General features: G+C 33.3%; 2 protein-coding genes across 2 annotated transcripts; both read right to left on the reverse strand.

The window, feature by feature from the left end:
• Positions 1–651: 651 nt before the first annotated feature.
• LOC112512782 lies at positions 652–1,469 on the reverse strand. The gene is made up of 3 exons (XM_025118924.1): positions 1,403–1,469; positions 983–1,309; positions 652–842 (listed from the first exon to the last, which is right to left on the reverse strand). The coding sequence occupies exons 1-3, from the start codon at positions 1,467–1,469 to the stop codon at positions 694–696; spliced, it is 543 nt and encodes a 180-aa protein (XP_024974692.1). The 3' UTR covers positions 652–693.
• Positions 1,470–7,888: 6,419 nt separating this feature from the next.
• On the reverse strand, positions 7,889–9,921 carry LOC112513733 (elicitor-responsive protein 1-like). The gene is made up of 5 exons (XM_025120087.1): positions 9,784–9,921; positions 9,535–9,627; positions 9,311–9,455; positions 8,577–8,706; positions 7,889–8,037 (listed from the first exon to the last, which is right to left on the reverse strand). The coding sequence occupies exons 1-5, from the start codon at positions 9,851–9,853 to the stop codon at positions 7,981–7,983; spliced, it is 495 nt and encodes a 164-aa protein (XP_024975855.1). The 5' UTR covers positions 9,854–9,921; the 3' UTR covers positions 7,889–7,980.
• Positions 9,922–19,024: the final 9,103 nt, after the last annotated feature.

Below are 19,024 nucleotides of genomic sequence, written 5' to 3' on the forward strand. Positions count from 1 at the left end.
TTACATACAAAATAGAACTTTTAAATAGTTGATTTTATCAACATTGATGTATATATATTTTTTAATTTTATGATATTTTCAAATTTATATTTTATTCAAAAATAAAATCATTATTGCTTTCTTAAAAACACATAAAATCGTATTATAATATTAACAAAAACAAAGAATAAAATAGAATATTAAAATTGAGATGTATCTCGCTGCATTACGCGAATATCTTTCTAGTCTTGCTAAGTAAGCATGACGAGAACATGAATCTTACCTGGTAAAAAGCATAACAACAACCAAAAATCTTATCTACTAAATAAAGGAAAAAACTTTTACCCGTTAAGCAATTACCGACAATTCAATTTGATGACCGATAATATTATAACCGATACAATAAGTGAATGTGGTGATTACTGGTAAAAGCTTACGAGATAATCGTTTGGTAAACCGACTCCGTACAATGATCTATAAATCACCAAGCCATACATCAAACTAGAATGAAGGTTCAAATGATATGGATTACAAAAGGTTGAAAAGATGAATGAAAATAGAAAGATCAAAGTATATATATCTACTTTTCCTCTAATTCTGCTAATTATTCCGCCAAATGCTCTACAACAAAATTTCAATTCAAACAACAACACACACATAATATCATCATCATCATCAATCATCATCATATGTGTATATCAAACACAAAATGAATTAGAGGGAAAAAGGGGATGGTGCAGCACTAAACAGACGAGATGCTTCACTACCCACCGGACCAGAAGCAGCACCAGAGCTTAGAAGATCGATCATGGCACAATCAGGATTGCTACGCTGTTGCTCGCACAGATCCGGCAATGATACGCCTAAAACCATACAGAGATAGATATATACATATATGTATGTATGTATACAATTTGAAATTGAAAACTAAAAAAAATGGTGGAAAAAACTGTGTGTAGATCTGACGTGTTTTGGAGTTAAAATTGGGGGAAAATCGATTTACCTTCACCGACGGCCAAATTGAAGTGAAGATCGACGATGTTAGGGCATTTCTGGTAACACGGTGGTGAGCAGAGAGTAACGATTGAGTTTTTATCAAGCAACGAATCGGAGGAAATTCCGGTGGCGTTTCTATCAACACCGCAAGCCCTAACACATTCATCAGTCTCGATGTGATTCCACATCATCTCCACCACCACTTCCGACGTCCGGCATTGATACTCCACTTTTCCTTTCTTATCCTCGAAATCCTCCAACACGCATCTCTTTCCGGTATACGAAATAGCAAAGGAACAATTATCCTTGGTCAAATCCTCACATATAATCTCACCTACAGATTTCACCAACAACCAGTGAATTAATGTGGCCACAAAAAAGAATTAGATGTAAAATTGATGAAGCGGTAAATTGCATACATACATACCATGAATGGTGGTTCCATGGAGGAAGAGAGAGGAAGCTGCAAAGAGGAGAACCAGAGAAAACGTCATTGGAGAAATTGAATGGAGAAGACGAATTGAATTATTGTGAGGATGAAAGTGGATGGTTTTCTTATGAGAAAAGAGAGAGAAAAATGGGCGGTCACTGCTACATATAGCGGTTCCCTTTACAAAAATAGAAACACCTCCCTCTCATTTCATGCATGCACCAACTTCAAATCTTCATTACACGTGTCTCTTTTTCTTTCTAGAGTTATTTGCAGATTTGGTCCCTGTGGTTCGTATTGTTTACGAAAATGTCCCTAAATTTCATATGTTACAGATTAAGACTGACGTATGTGATTTCGTAACTAGTTATTCCCTCACTTTCAAAACATCCGTTAACTATGAGGGTTTTTTTGTATAATCCCCAAAACTTTAGGGACCGCTACGTAATAATCTCTCTCTTATCCCTATCTCTTCACGACCAGCACATGACCCCCACCCAGCTCCGACGAACCACACCATCATCATTCACTATACCTTTCTCTCTCCGGTGATCACCACCAGCTTCTGTCTCGTCTTTTGAACCCCCTCACGACAGGTCTGCTTTCACGGCCTCCATCTCAGGCGAGATTCCCATCAGTCGGTCGCCGCTACCAATCTGCGACTCATACACACACACACATAGAGAGCACACACACCCAACTCGATCCGATCTCCATCGGCATCTCCGGTCTTCAGTGAAATCCTCCACACCCACTTCTCCATCTCTGAGAGATTGTGTATACTATGTGTGTATTGGGTATGTTTGTATATATGTCGAGTATATTTGTGTCTGTGTTTCGTGTATGTATTAACAGTTGGTGATGGGTTACGAAGGTGGTTGTCACAGGGGAGGTCGCAACGATGGCTGTCATCGGGGGAGGTCACTAGTGGGATGGAGTGGGTTCATGTTCCAACGGGAAAGAGAGAGGTATAGAGGGGGTTCATTGGACGCACAGGGATGACGGAGGGAGGGGGTTCACCGGAGTAAAACGAGAGGGACGACGTCTCTGATCGTGGATATATATGTGTGTGTGTGTGTATTAGAGTTATTCATGGTGTCCTTGTAATTTAGGGGTTTTTACAAAAATTTGAAAAAAACCAAAAACAAAAATAACAAAAACAGAAATAAATTAATGTTAAAAAGGTGAAAATAGTAAAATAACGTAACTGCGGTTAATTCTAACAGATGTTTTGGATGGTCGGTAGAGTGAGGCGCATCCACTCATTACAAAATAACATATAACGAGTCATAATCTATAATAAATAAAGTTTAGGAGCTATTTTTGTAAAAATCATCAAACCAAAGAGATCAAATCCGTAATTAACTCTTATTTTATTATATCTAAGTTTATAATCAGATATACTTGAATCAGATAAAATTCCCTTTTATAGAAATTGGGTTTGACCCATAACACATGATCATAAAGTGAAGATGCTTGAACCAAGATTTCTTAATGTATTAACTTTTTGGTCTCAAAATAAGTGTTTATATTTTTACTTATTTTATCTTAAAATACACTAACTATATTTCTAAAGTAAATGTTTATTTTTCCATTATACTATTAGTTATGAGATGAAGAAAGTTTCTTTCTTTATTATAAAAGATAAAATTGTCATTTAGTTAATTAAAAGTGTAATAATTATACATTTTTAAATGATATGCCTTTTTCATTGTAGACACTTACTTTGGGACGAATGGATTATGGAAATATCAAAGTTACTTTGACCATTATTCGCTAATCTTTTTATTCTTTCAAAATGTACATCTGATTTGTAACTAATTGAAACTTGTTTGAGGGGTTGTTTGTTTACATTTTATTAGTTCCATTAAGAAGCAACATCTAAATTATTAAGAAATGAATTTTGTTTGATAAAAAAAAAAGTTTGTCTCATAATGATTCTAAAACTCTCTGAATGATTTTGTTTCATGGATCTCCCTTAACCATTATTAAGAGCCCTAATTTTATTGTATACAATTACTAAATAATTATATTTAATTTTACACTATATCAGGAGAACCTCTTAATCATCCTGATCACTCAATCATTTTATACCAAATCATTTAGTAATTGCCAAACAACCCCTGAGTCTATATGTTTTGTATGAAACAAGTAGGAAACGGAAATTTACTTTTCTAGCATCTATTCGTTTTTACTTAATGAGAATAGTGACTTATTTGCTGAGTCATTAAGCATTATTTGTTTTTTCTTTTTGTATAATTTTTAAGCAATGTGTAAAAATGACTAAACCAGAAAAGTCATAATGTATATGTTGTTCATTTCATATTAAGTCATTTTGTTGCAGACATGTTCTAACAGAAAAAACGAATAAACAATGTCTTACTAAATAAGACACTTAATTTTATTACATTATTGAAAATAAATCACCAATAATGGTTAAAATTATTGAAAATTAGGAAAATTACACTACGGGGCCGTTTATCAAATACTTATCCGGTAAGTGCTAATCAATAAAATTTAGCACTATTATTTACTAACTGGGTAAGATTTTAGTCCAGCAAAACGATATCGCATGCAAAAATTTACCCGGTAATTAAGTGCTTACCATGATAAGAGTCGTCGCCCTCACTTACCGCCGGTAAGACTCTTGGTCCTTGTCTCGCTCTTTCCAGGTAAGATTTTTGGTTCTTATCATATTCATCCGGTGAGGTAACATAACTTGGAAAGCACTTACCTGAATAAACGTTTGGTAAACGGTTCTAAATAACAACTTTGGTTGGTTTTATTTTCTTTCGTATCATTATTTCACTTCACATAGCAGCAAGGGATGTAAGATTTTGTACCAGAATATGCACTGTCAATGTCATTACAAGATGTGGTGGATTTTCGTGAATTTTTAATTTAATAATTTATTGATTATCTTAAATATAAAGTATTGAGAGTTTTGATTTGAACGAGTTTAGGTATGACTTTAATAAATTGTACCATTAGCAATAAAGGTTGTCTTTAAGTAATTTGACATTAATTGGTAGAAATATATGCTTAAAAAGTTGTTTTTAAAAGTTTTAGCCAAATGTTTTATAAGATAATATAGATTATAAAATGTACATACATTTAAGAATTTATTAAACATTTAAAACATTATATACTTGATAAAAATATAAAACTATTTATGCATAGTATAAGCAAATCAATCGTCACCATCACCATCACCGTCACCGTCATCATCACCATCACCATCAAACTACTAAAAACATGTACAATAGTCAAACATAAAACTAAAACAAATTAAAAAAAACGATGGACATATGCTGCACGACAACGACTGTCGGCGAGGGGTGGTACAATGTTTGACAAAAGAAGCAAGGAGGCATAGGATGGTCGGGCATCAATAACACCATGGTGAAGGCGATGGCAAGAGAAAGTGATGTCGTTTTTGAGGCAAAATAACAAGAAAAAGACCAAATTAATAAATAAAATATTCATTTTCTTAATTATTACGGTACTGTTGTATCTGTCCTACTAGTCTCAAAATTTGCTTACTTGCTATTGAATTCGTCTAATGGTTATGGATATTCATTTTGAGCTCCATTTTCACTCGTTTTACCTCTTTTTTCTTTGTTCTTTTTGCAATAATCTCTTGGTAACATTTTACCAACATTTTGACATAAAAAACTCAATTTTTCGGTAAGTAATGAGTTCCATTTTCTTATTTACAGTTTTGTTTTTAAAATTAAAATTCAACAACTTCAAGACATAAAAATCGAACCATGTAAACACAAATCTGAAACATGAGGCTATTGGTGTTTGATAGAGTACCTAAAAACGAAGCCATAGACATAAAACCATGAGATTTAGTTAAGAATCTCTCCCAAAATCGGTGAAAACCCGAGATTTTTCAATTCGAACTTCAAACTCAGATTTCTCTTTCAATATTTGCTTATTCATAGAACTATTTGAATAAAAATAATCTTAAGTCAGTTCTTTACATTTATATGCAAGAGTTTTGGCTTATTAGTTGACAAAATTAGACCAAAGCAAGAGTTTTTAGCTGGTGGGTCATTTTTCTCTAAACATACATGTACTGTTGGCAAAACAGGTCTTTCATCTTTAAAAAAGATGATATTCGGCCACCTGAACTTTCTGACATTTACAACCGGACCCCTCCTGACATGATAATTTACATTTTTGGACCAAAACAAATTAAAACCTTTAATACTTTAATTAAGTGACAGATTTGGCCCTCTAAACTCATTCATTTACATTTTTGGCCCAATAAAATAAAAAAACAATTTTATTTTATTTTTTCTTTTGTCTTTCTTTTCATTATTTTTTATTTTAAGATTTCTACAATTATTTATTTCAAGTAATCACATAAATAGTTTAATACTTCAACTTGTAATCCTTGGCCTCCTAGGAGGTCAGAGGTTCAAATATCACCAAATGTGAGAAGTGTGTGCGAGTTTATTTGTTACATTTGCCGTATATAAATATTATATATATAAAAAAAATCTTTAAGCCCAAATCCTTGTCAAAATTAGCATATATTCTGAAGCCTAAGCGTGTTATATTCTCTTCTCATGTTTGAAGTCGAAATCTTGAATACTCATGTATATAGATTTTTTTATGACGAATAGCGTGATCCAATTCTCTCGTGTGGATGCTATGGAGGCAACAAGCGGACGATTGTTGCTTGGATTCATAAAAGGTTGCTGCTCATTGGTAAACTTCAAAACACACATCCTATTCTTTAGTATGGATTCTTGTAAGAATAAGGTTAATTTCTACTGAATGTACGGTTGCCGTATTCTAATAAACTCTGTACGAATGTTGTTGAAAAAACGGAAGAAATCATAAACACACTTGTTTATGGAATTCATAACAAATTGTTCCTTTTATCGAAATAAGGCTTACAATATGTGTTTCAGAAAGCGTGAGTGTAATAGACATCTCTGTGAAACAGACATCTGATTTTGGTTAAAAGTAGGTCAAAATCGAAAAATCTTTGAAGCTGGTCTTATTTTATTAAACTCGTATAAACTCGATTATAACTCTGATTGAAGAAATCATTGGTTTTTGTAATGTATTTGGTAACATGTGCATCAGGAACAATTATTTATGTTATGCATGAAAATTGTTTTGATATGCGTATGGTTTCACCAACCATACGTTTATTAGATGAAAGAAGGTTTAAATTTGTATTAACTGATTTAAATTTAGAAAATCGTTAATTTTTCAATCCTTGCAGTAGTTCCCCCAAAGTTGTACTAACACAATATATGAATCTATGTTGCATGAAACCCTTATGAGATTGTGAAATGACCAACAAGATGGTTAAATTAAAAGCTCAATGCCCATAACTAAGGGGCCGTTTACTAAATACTTACTTGGTAAGTGTTTAACGCATCAATTTCTTCATTGGATGAAGGACCAAGAATCTTATCGGGTAAGAGCGATGAGAAGGATGAAGAGTCTTTACCCGGTAAGTGAGGATGACGACTCTTACTCAGTAAATTGTTTCATTCGATAGGGTTTGATGTACTAAAATCTTACGCATCAAAATAAATGATAGTATTGACTTCTATTGGTAAACGTTTACCGGGTAAGCATTTGGATAAACGGCCCCTAAGAATCCCAAACCTATATGAATTCTAACTCTCACATTTCGGCTCTCAAATTCGAATACTAATTAATTTGTATAATCATATAATCCGGGACCAATTTTGCTACTACTTATAATCAACTTTATACAAAGAGACATTTTTAATATGATATAATAGTAAAATATGAAATTTTAGTGTCTGTTGATAAAAACTTGTGAAATAATTACAATTAATTAGTTAAATTTATAATTGCTCAACTGACTTTGATATTTTGAACAATTAAGCCTTGATATTTTTTGAATGGATTAATTTTATACTTATAAAACGAAAGATGTATACCAGTTCTCTCGTGATATTTTCAATATATCAGTAAAATACAACAAAACCAGTAAAACGAAAAATTATATTTTCTTAAATAAAATGAAAAAAAAAATTCAATTTACCATTTTTTTTTTAATTTCATAGTACAAACACGAGAATCGTTTTTCAAAGGCATGCACCTACCCCGTCAAATTAATTCCACATCAATTTATTGTTAAAATAAAAACAGTTATATTAATTATCTCTCATAGAACAAACGTAGTCCCTTGTTTTGAATCTTGTATACACATTAATATATATATATATATATATATATAATTTTTTATTAATATGGATATCTAACAAACTATGCGAGCAGACTAATTCCAGAATGACCATTTGGTTTGCAGATAGCCTGGAATCACCGCATTTGAACCTCTGTGGCCACTAGAGAATTTTATTTCTTCTTGGATTTGAACTTGGAACCTCTAGATACTTTTATCTTTTTTAATCAAGCTCAAACCAATTAGGCATAAACCCTTTAAAAAATATATATTATGAATTAAAATATGTAAATTTGGTGAAGAATTATACAATAATAAATTTAAACTCTATAAACTTAGCACAAAATTTTTTAAATAATATACGACTGGAATTTTTGTATCATCTTCATTATTTACATGGCTTGCTTTCCTTCCTTATTTCTGTTGTGTTGACTCCGTCTTTTCTCTGCACATGATTAATACGATTACAAGAATATAAATATGAATAAATTTATTTAATATATATATATATATATATATATGGATTAAAATTAAATGAAAACTATAAAAAGAATATAAATCTCGTGAGAATCGATTTAAAAATAAAATTTTATACAATTTTTTAATCAGATGTTGGGATTTAAGATATTGCTTCACATATATATTTATTTTATAATATAATAATTTCATATGTATTTGTTTCACCATATGAATATTTTTTATGTGTATTTTTCGTTTCATTAAGTGAATAAAAGAAAGTTCAACATATAATTTTTGTCATAAGGTGAAAACAAACATATGTAAAACAGTATATTAAGTCATAATTTTTGATCAAAAAAATGATATAAAAATATATTTTATATCGATTATCGTATATTTGTAACTTTTTTGTGGTTCTAAGTTGATTATCATCATACATATATACATGTATATATATATATATATATATATATAGATATAGATAATAAAAAAATACACTCCTTGTAATTAAATAAAGATTCAAACCTTGAAGGTCACCGCCACAGATATATCACCGGTGTAGGATTTGTCCTGCCGGACCACCCTGTATTTCCGGCTTCCGAGCTCCGCCTCCCCATCCTCCATCCCCAGCAAAACGACGTCCTTTACATGAATCCTACACACATTCGATCCGATATAAATCAAATATGCACCGTCATTGAGAAAACCTTATTCAATTCGACAAAAACTCGAGATTTCAACCCTTGGGGTCGCTCGGTTGGATTAAGACTCAATTTTTTTTGTAATTGTGGGTGTTAAAGTCTAGCGTGCATACACCTCGACTAATACCAAGAAGACTTGAAGATAAAAATCAGCCTGGACAGATCTACAGTGGTGCTAACTTATGGTCAAATAATGTCAACGTTTGAAATCTTTTCCCTATATTTGTTTTTTATAGTAAAATGGTATCACCGTTTGAATTTTTTTTGGGTCCATCCCTGATAACCAGCCGTAGGTAACCTGATCAAGAGACTTAAACCGACAACCTATGAGCGACAAGCACAAAGGCATGGGTTTGTTTCCCATTAGTTGACGATATTCGAGTCTACTCAGGCCACCAGAGGTTTTTCCAGACTGTCAACTTGAACGTAAACTAACCCGAAAACCCAGACACACTTATCAAACAAAAAACTCATCATTTCTAGTTCGATCCGCAATGACCACAAAACAGAAACATCTCTTCAAGCCCACAACAAGTAGTTAGGTTTTAATGTTCTTACGTAGCTTCACCAACATACGCATCATCGGAAAGCTTGTGTTTGTTCATCACATGAAACACGAGCTTTTCAGACGGCTTGTTTGATTCAGCTGCGTGGTCAACCTCGAACTCGAACTTCTGGTCCCATATGGATTTCTTCCCCTTCTCTACATAAACATTATTCATCCAATTCATATATCAATATCGACCCAATACAAGTATTCGTTCACACAAATTAGATCTCACCTTCAGCAACTTTGCTTATACGTTTTTGATCTCCATACTCGACACAGACGTACGGTTTATTAACAGCCGATGTACCGAAACACACTAAGCAACCTGAAAACAGACCAAAGAGCAATTAGCCTGACGATATATGGGTTACGAGCAGAGCTGAGCCATTAAGATCGAGCCTTAAAGAAGCTGAAAACAAATGCTTGCAGCGAATATAAGTTGGAAGAAGGTAAGTTTGATTGATATGAGTTGGATTGTTACCGAGAAACTTCTTAGCTCTTATGCCTTCGGAATCGACCAATATCACCTCTAATATGCCGCCACCTGTCATCGCTATTTCTGTATTTTTCTGCTGTTTTGTGTTAAGATGGAGTCTTTTCAACCAGTTATCACTGTTTTTAGAAGAAAATTGCAGGTTTGGAAGGTTACGAAGCTATGGGAGAGAATATATATATATATATATATGTATATATATATATATGTATGTATATAACGTCGAAGGAGGAAATTACGGAGACGGTGGTGTGAACGTGTAGGTGTAAGTCGTCTCGTTGAATAACATAAAGAAAGCCATCGGACTCCTGTGGCTTTTTTATTACTAAAAAGTAAATCTTTATTTAATAATTAATAGTGAGTAAATTACACATTTCATCCCTTTACTTAAACATAAATTATGGATTGGCTTCTTCAAACGAATAATAACAAATATAGTTACTTTTACTCTAGAATAACCATCTGCTGTTTTGCAGGTAGCCCGAAGTCACCACATTTGAACCTCTGTGGCCACAAAGAGACTTTTGTTTCTTCTTGGACTTGAATCTGGGACCTCCAGACAATTTTAACCTTTGGAGTTAAGTTTAAACCAATCAGACACCACCCTTGTGGTTAACCCCTACCAACTTTTGTAGCCTCCTCCTCGGACGGTTCCTCTCCCCCTAATTTGGTCTCCTCCAACTCTCTTCCCTTGAGTTCATGTTCGAACTCCGACCACCCTTCTGCAACTCTCGACCAAACCATGTTGGAGCCCTAGATCTCTCTTCCTTTGATTCCTTGTTCGGTCTCCTACGACCCACCATTACACATTGAAGAATCAAGGTATCAAGATATGGTTTCTAGTTCAAATATCAACATCGTCCGATCAACGCACCGAATTAGAGAGACACGATTGTCATAGTTTAGGGTTTAGATGAGAACTATCAAATCTATAAATTAGGTTGGGGTTAAAACTACATTCTAAATGTACCTTTGACTTTAGAATAAACCTTAAGTGACATCTTGAATTGGTTACGTTTGGTGCTATATAGTTAAGAAAATTAATTTTTTGGCAGCATTTCTTTACGCCTGTGAAGTGGGGAAGAACTTGGACCTCCAGTCCCTTTTAAATCTGAAAATTTCCCCTTTTTTTCATTTCTTCTTTCATCAACTCATTATTTCTCTCAAAATTCGATCCTTGATCTTTGGTATCACCATTTTGAAGGATTTAAGGGAATTTAAAGGGTTTGAAACTAGAGATCAAAGCTAGTGAATTGAAGCTCAAGATCCTTATCTTCTCCGACCATTTTCCTCAATTTTTTTTTTGATTAACCTGGATATCCAACCCGCTATGTGAGCTGACTAATTCCAGGCCGACCACCTGCTTTGCAGATAGCCCAGAGTCACTGCATTTGAACCTCTGTGACCATAAGGGGATTTTTATTCCTCCTTGGATTTGAACGACCTCCTGGTACTTTTGACTTTTTGAGCCAAGTTCAAACCAATCAGACACCACCCTTGTGGTTACCATCTTCCTCTATTGTTTACCTAGTGTTTAGGTTTTCCTAAAAATTGGTTTTCATGTTCATCCTAACCTTTCTAACCCTTTATTCATGTCTAAACCTGTTTTTTAGTCTCCCAGAACATCCCTCTTGATGTATTTTGCATATTTTTGGATTTTGACCAATTTAGAGTATTTTGGGAGATTCGGGTTTTTTTTTTACCTTTTTGCTAGAAAATAATGGATCTTTAGGAATTGGTTATAAAAGTGTATTTCAAGTACATGAATGTCATTTCGGGATTAGAATCTTACCATTTAAGTATATTTAATTTTGTTCATCTTTAAGAAAGCTCTACGTAAAATGGTCACAAGTTGGAAAAGTTAAGTTATTAGTATTTGGGGGATGAACCGTTACGAGGATCTTTGTAGATTTGGAATTTAAGTTAATATTGGAATCTTTTAGCTTGCTTGATAGTTTTGAAAAGCTTTCTTGAAAGTACTTGCTTGGGGATCTCAAATTACACTACAAAAATGCAGAGTATTAGCGAGGGAAATTTCCCTCGCAGATCCGTTGCTAAAAGGGTTATCCGTCGCTGATACTCCGTCGGTCAAATGCTCGTATGTAATGCTATCAGCGAGGAATGTTAGCGACATATTTGCGAGGGATACTTTCAACGACGGATCAGCAAGGGAATATATCTGTGACGGATCAGCGAGGGATCTTTCAACGACTATTCAGCGAAAGAACTTTCAGCGACAGATCAGCGAGGGAACTTTCAGCAACGGATCAGCGATGGATCTATCAGCGACGGATCAACGAGGGAACTTTTAGCGACGGATCAGCGAGGGAATTTTCAAGGACTTTCAGCGACGAATTTTCCCTCGCTAATCCGTCGCTAATTTGTATTAATCTAAAAAATAATTTTTTTGAAATTACATAATTCCTATATTTATTTATACAAAACCTGAAAATAGTATAACAAACCAAAACTGTGAACAAATTAAAACTAACAAATTCATACGATATAAAATATCCAACTCATACAATTTAAAATATTCAATTCATACAATTTAATCTTCAAATACATACAATCTAACTACCGCGAGGTGGGAGATGGGGGAAAACGTATCCTGACTGCCGCATTGGATCATTCATCTAGAGTCATGTAATTTAGACTATAATGCATTGGATCCATAAGCATATGTGTCACTAAGCGAGGAATTTTGATGTTCTCGTCTTGGGGCCATAAGGTTTAGTTAAATGAGGATTTTTTTATGTTCTCAGCTTGGACCCTTTCGGTTGTGACAAAGGAGAATTTATGAGGTTCTCTTCTTGATATCATTGGTTTGGGACAAAGGAGTTTTCTTGTCCTTGCTTTAGAAACTTTGATTTTAGGCAAGTTGGGAGTTTTGATGTTCTCAGCTTGTAACTTGAGGACTGACTAAGTAAGGAGTTTTGATGTTCTTATCTTAACCCTAAATAAAGTAATCCCCAAGGCTCGTATTATAGGGATGATTTACTCGTCAACATCTTGATGTGGCTTACTTGGTGTTCCGCCACTTGATGGAAACGGGTCTCCCCTGAAACCAAAAGGTGTTATTTCTTGATAGTGTATTATCCATAATATCGGTTTTGTTTTGGGTATGACGTGTATCCATACTTTATGGTTTTGGGATATTAAACATTATCCATATTTTGGGTGACTATTGGGATTTAGTTTCATGTTAAATGAGTACTTTGATTTATAAGTTTTCATAACGAAAATGGTGGTTTTCGGAAAGATGTTATTTTGATATTCAATACCTTCCATTTTGGAAATTGTGATTTAAATAGCATTCCCTCCGTTTTTACCGTTTTATATAAATGATTAAAACTGCTTGAACTTACTAGGCGTTAAGCCTGACCTTTTTTTTTATTTGTCGGCATGTGCATTAAATTCTTGTTTGGGAATGGTACTAGTGACATCATGAAGAGTGAAGTGCTAGTTAGATGGACGAGATGGATTTAGTTGTTCGGATACGTCTTCTATATTTGGAGATAGCGGCTATTGTTGGGTTTTGGTGACACCCGCCTTTAATCTATACTCGGTGTAAGGTTGGATTATTGGTTATTGATATTAAACCTTAGATTGTCATGAAAGGGTTTTGTGTTTTGGTTTTTTCCTTCCGAAATGGGTTTTATTGTTGATTTTGTTCTTCACAGAGGGCTTATCTTATTAATTTTATTCTTCAAAGATGGCTTAAGTTGTCAATTTTGTTCTTCAGAAAACTTGTTGATTTTATGTGTTTTTGGTGACGGGAAAGATGACCCAAGTGGTTGGAGAACGAGGGACTCAGGGGAGGGTGAGGCTGGTCGGAGAACGAGGGAGGGGTAGCAATGTTTGAGGTTTTTTTTTATGTAGGTTTATCATGTTTTTCCATGACTTCACGATCTTGTGCAAACAAATTTGAACATGTATAACAAAAAAATCATTGAAGATATGAATGGAATGACCAAAATACCCCTCATATGAAGTGCATGTGAGAGATATAACAACATATCTAACGGAGTTAAGGCAAGGGACCCAATCCGTAACAAAGCTGAAACCATAATAGTACTTGTAATTATTTCGTTTCCAGGACCCAATCCCTAAATTCTGATATAACCACACAGGAACAAGATTTGTACAATTTTGGTCCTTATACAGTTTTCATCCCTACAGTTTTTAAAATACATTATGACCATAGTGATTTACAAAAGCGTTCAAATTTGGTCCCTCACTTTAATTGTATTAAGTTTAAGCTGTTACGTAAGAGGTATTTTTGTCTTTTTAGGTTTTTATTTTGTTTCCTATTATCATAAATCTTTTTTGATCCTCCACTAAAACAATGACATAATCCTACACCTTCAAACTTCTGGCATCTTTTCCAAATCCAAACACCAAAATCAAAGTCAAAATCAAAATCAAAATCAAAATCAAAATCAAAATCCAAATCCAAATTTCAAAATCAAAATCAAACTCAAATTCAAATTTCAAAATTAAAATCAAACCCAAATCCAAATTTCAAAATCAAAATCAAACCCAAATCCGAATCTGAAAATTAACATCAACATCAAACCTAATCCAAATCCTAAACCGTAATTGATGAAACCCTAATCTAAATAACCCCCTCACCTGCCTTTTCCCATTTTATGTGTTGCATTTATCAAGGACACCATTGTTGGCGAAGAAATATAAAGAAGTTGCAAAGAGTGGATGGTACATGTGTCATAGACAATGAGGTTCTGCAGTGGATGGAAAGGCCTCGTGGGGGAGGTTTTGCACTATAGGGGGTTAGGGTCGTGGGTGAGGTTTTGTATCGAAGGGGGTTAAGGTCATGGGTGAGGTTTTGCACCTCTTGTATTTTCGAAATTATAGAAACGAAAACTATTATAACCAACAAACCACAGGGACCAATTATAATTTTTACCAATGACATTGACCGTGGTCTACCAAGTCTCCTTAAGAGAAGGTTTTCTAGAAACTCGAGTCAGAGGGCCGAGACAAATGGCTTCGAGAATGAAGTATCTCTTTTTAATTTGTATTTTAAAAACATATTCTTTAAAGCTACATTTAAAAAAATTATAATTTAAAAAAAAAGTTTATTTAAAAATGTGTAATTTGAAGTAAAAAAATTATATGTAAAACAATTTTTTTGAAAATATAATATGGAGATGTTTGGTTCGTGGATTTCAAAAGAGTTTTATTGAATTGGAATGAAAAAATTATTTTGATCAAATTCATTGATATTTGGTTCGTATTATGAATTGATTGGATTCTGTCCAATTCCATGATTAAGAGATCAGATCATTTTTTAGGTGAATTTTGTTTTTTAAGAGGTGTTGAAGTTTGATTTTATTTCTGATTTATAAGAGGTGGTGTTGAAATCTGAAATTTGAATCAGTCAGACTGTTTGTTTTTATGTCTAAAGTCTGAAATCTGAATCAGTCAGACTGTTTGTTTTTGTAAACTGACAAATGTCTGAAGTCTGAAATTTGAATCAATAATATTGGTTGTTTTTGTAAACTGACAAACGTCTGAAGTCTGAAGTCTGAAATCTGAATCGATTCATTTATTTAAATTCAACTGAAATATAAAATCATTTAAATTGTCTGGAAACTACCATCTAACTTTAACATGTTCAAAAATTCAACTGAAATACGTCAGTTGATTCAACACACAATAGAAAACACGAATAAAATTTCATAACAACTAGATGCATTAATTGTGTCGTAATTTCTTCTCATAAACTAGCCATATATGTTTGGTCAGTGACACTCCCATGCGATTGAACCTCTTCAGCCTCATCGTCCCCTGGCTCGTTGGTTGGATCATACTCAAAAAATAATTCATCACTTAAATCTTCCTTTCGTATGAAGTTGTGAACCACAAAGCATGCAATAACAACGTCTCTTTGAACCTCAAGTAAATGGTGTCATTCTTTTCAATATCGGAAAATGTGCTTTCAGGACACTATAAGAACGTTCAATAACATTTATAAGCTTTGCATGAGAATGATTAAACTTCTCATACGTATCCATTACTCGTCGACGACGAAAATCTCCGAGCCAATATCTAACATTACGATATGGAGCCATAAATCTTTGAGTATTTGTATACGCAACATCAAATAGATAATATTTATCTGAAAACAATATATAGAATGTTATTAATATGAATATAGTAAAGATATTACCTCTAAAAACATTAGTATACCTGAAGGAGGAAATGAAAATCCAATAGCACTATTCGTTAAAGCTTTTGACAGAACTTTAGAATCATGTGCAATTTCTTCCCATTCGGCAACAACAAATGTAAAAACCATGTTGAAGTCACAAATTGCCAAAATATTGATAACATTCACCCTTTCCTCATCCTCTATATAAATGTTGTTCTTGAATAGGGACGATAACATGTATTAAGTTCCATCAAGGGCGCCAATTGCTCCCTATAATCAAAATAATTTTAGTAAGGAAAGTTATACAACTATTATCGAATTATTATTTACCTTAAATATTCATCGTAACCTTCTATTATTCTCAAGGATATATGGATTAGGATTGAATGATGTAGAAACTATGATCTCTTTAACAAACTTGATCATTTTATCCAACACTTCATGAAAAAATTTATGAATTGTTTGTGTTGAGTGTTGGAACCTGTTTTTTAACACTCTGTAACGTTGATTGTAATTTATAATCATCAGGAAGATAGTCATCTTTTCTTTGACCAATATATGTTTGCTATCCATTAACCAACCTTTTGCTTTAAAGTGATCACATAGTCGAACGGAAGCTTGACGGGACATTGGCATCAACTCAATACATTGCCGATCATTACCTTCAAATAGCTTATCCGTAAATTGGCGTCCAGTCAGTGCATATTATCTATTTTCCTTTTCAAACGCCTTTCACCTTTGTTGCAAGTAGAACATATACAAGAATATGACGATGAGAAATATGTTTTTTTTATATCCATGATGATTTGATTATTATCTATGATAAACCTATTAAAAACATAAATAAAATTATAAATAAAAGCGTGTTCAATATCAAATGCATTACCAAATAACAACTTGCTCAACTTCCAACAACTTGTTTAAATACAAAAACTACACAACCAAATAGTCAAATATCAAACACATAAGCAAATAACATGTTCAAATACAAAACACGTAACTAAGTAACTTGTTCAAATTCCAAAAAACTACTCCATGAGTCCCAATCTTCTTGTCGTCCTTGAAATCCATGATGTTAATATATCAAGGTCTGAGGGGATCGTCAACCCCAATTCAGAATCTTGAACACATACACACATGATATTTTAAGCCATATTCAGTCAACTAAAACACGAACACCCATATGATATGAGCATGATACGTGATGATTGTGGACTCAAACACCCACATGATAACTATTTAAAAAACCCAAATCCACGTATATAAGTGTATGTGTGTGTGTGAAGCAGGAAGTAGAACAAGATTCCGAAAGTGAGGTTTGGCAGGAGTGTAATGAATATCGAATGATTTGGGTTTAAAATCGGGAGGTCGACATACGTTTGAGATAGACCAATTTGTAAAGTTGCAGAGATCAATAGCTTGAGATCGAGTGAGAGTCCATACAATGTCCAGATCGTATGCTAACTTGATTTTAGGTTATCAGCTGGTGTCCATATCGTATGTGAATAAAAGCCCTTAAGAGTTTATACTATCACTTAAAATCTCAGAGGACGGTAAGAGCTTTTCAACTCTTATTTAAAAAAAAAATCAAATGGTTTGAAAACAAAAACATCTGACCAATTCAGATTTAAGAGGTATTAAGAGGTTTTTAAAAACAAACAAACATGGCCTTAATATAAATGAAGGATTTGGATTTTATTCCGTGACAAATGTTATAATTTGATTTTAAAAACACAAAAGTAACTTTTGCATCCAGTTTAATCAACACCACCACCTCCACTATGCGCCAACATATCCGCCACCACCGTTGGTGACACTCATCACCATCACTAATTTATATTGTCATCCCACTGCCACCCTCAACCCAACCAATCTTTCACTGACACCACCTTTAAGTTGTTGTCAAACATACCCGCCCCCATCCCATTGCCATCACCACGCCACTACTGTTCACCATCACACCGCAATCCATGATTCCCTACCACCTTCACTATTGTCGTCATCACAACCCCCCACCCACCCCCAACACCACCACACAACTATTGTCATCGTTAGACCCCTCTCACACACACCCAACACCTGCATATTCCAATTTTTTTTTTTGCTAAATTTCATTTCAATTCCTACCAACCAACCACGCAGTCAAATTCCATTAAATCTCATTCCAATTCTTCCAAAGTCAAATTCATTTGATGAATTTCAATTCCACCAAATTCCATTATGTGAACCAAATGCCCCCTAAGTTTTCATCTATATCAAGTCGACAATATGTCAATTGAAATGAATATTTTTAAGTCATATACTCTTAAATTAGATTTTTTAAAATATGCTACATTTCTTTAATGCAAGTATTCCATTTAAAAGTAAATATAACGTTTTCCACTTTCATCACCGTTCAAAAGTCTAAACATTTCTTTATAAAAATAAAATAAAATAAAAAATCTTTTTGACGTAGATTAATTAATTAATTTATTTAAAATAAAAATAATTTCTAAGGTACATAATGATGACTTGCAATGGGTGGTGGTTCAACTTGGAATACATATAATGTAATGGAGTGGTTAGATATAGCAATTAGCACATGTGCCACCTGCTGGCTGCTTCCAATATTTTTTTTTTAATTTTCTTATTAATTTAATCACATTTTTTATTTCCTACAAAATCGAAATCTCTAAATTTAGATAAATCTCTAACACTTTATATAGGAGAGAGAAATAGTCTTTTAATTATTTGGAAAAAGTCTAAAAAAACCCAATGGACTTTAGTGTTTGGAATGATTAAGTTCTTGGACAATTTTTTGAAACAAATAAGTAATTGAACATTTCAAAACCTGTTAAACAACTCCTTGGACTTTCTAAAACTTGTTATATACATTCTTATGACCTATAAACTAAGGGAAAAGTAAAAAAAAAACCCAATGGACTTTAGTGTTTGAAATGATTAAGTTATTGGACAATTTTTTGAAACAAATAAGTCCTTGAACATTCCAAAACCTGTTAAACAACTTCTTGGACTTTCTAAAACCTGTTATATACATTCTTATGACCTATA

Source organism: Cynara cardunculus, assembly GCF_001531365.2.
Source record: "Cynara cardunculus var. scolymus isolate 2C chromosome LG 5, CcrdV1, whole genome shotgun sequence".
Lineage (NCBI taxonomy): Eukaryota > Viridiplantae > Streptophyta > Magnoliopsida > Asterales > Asteraceae > Cynara > Cynara cardunculus.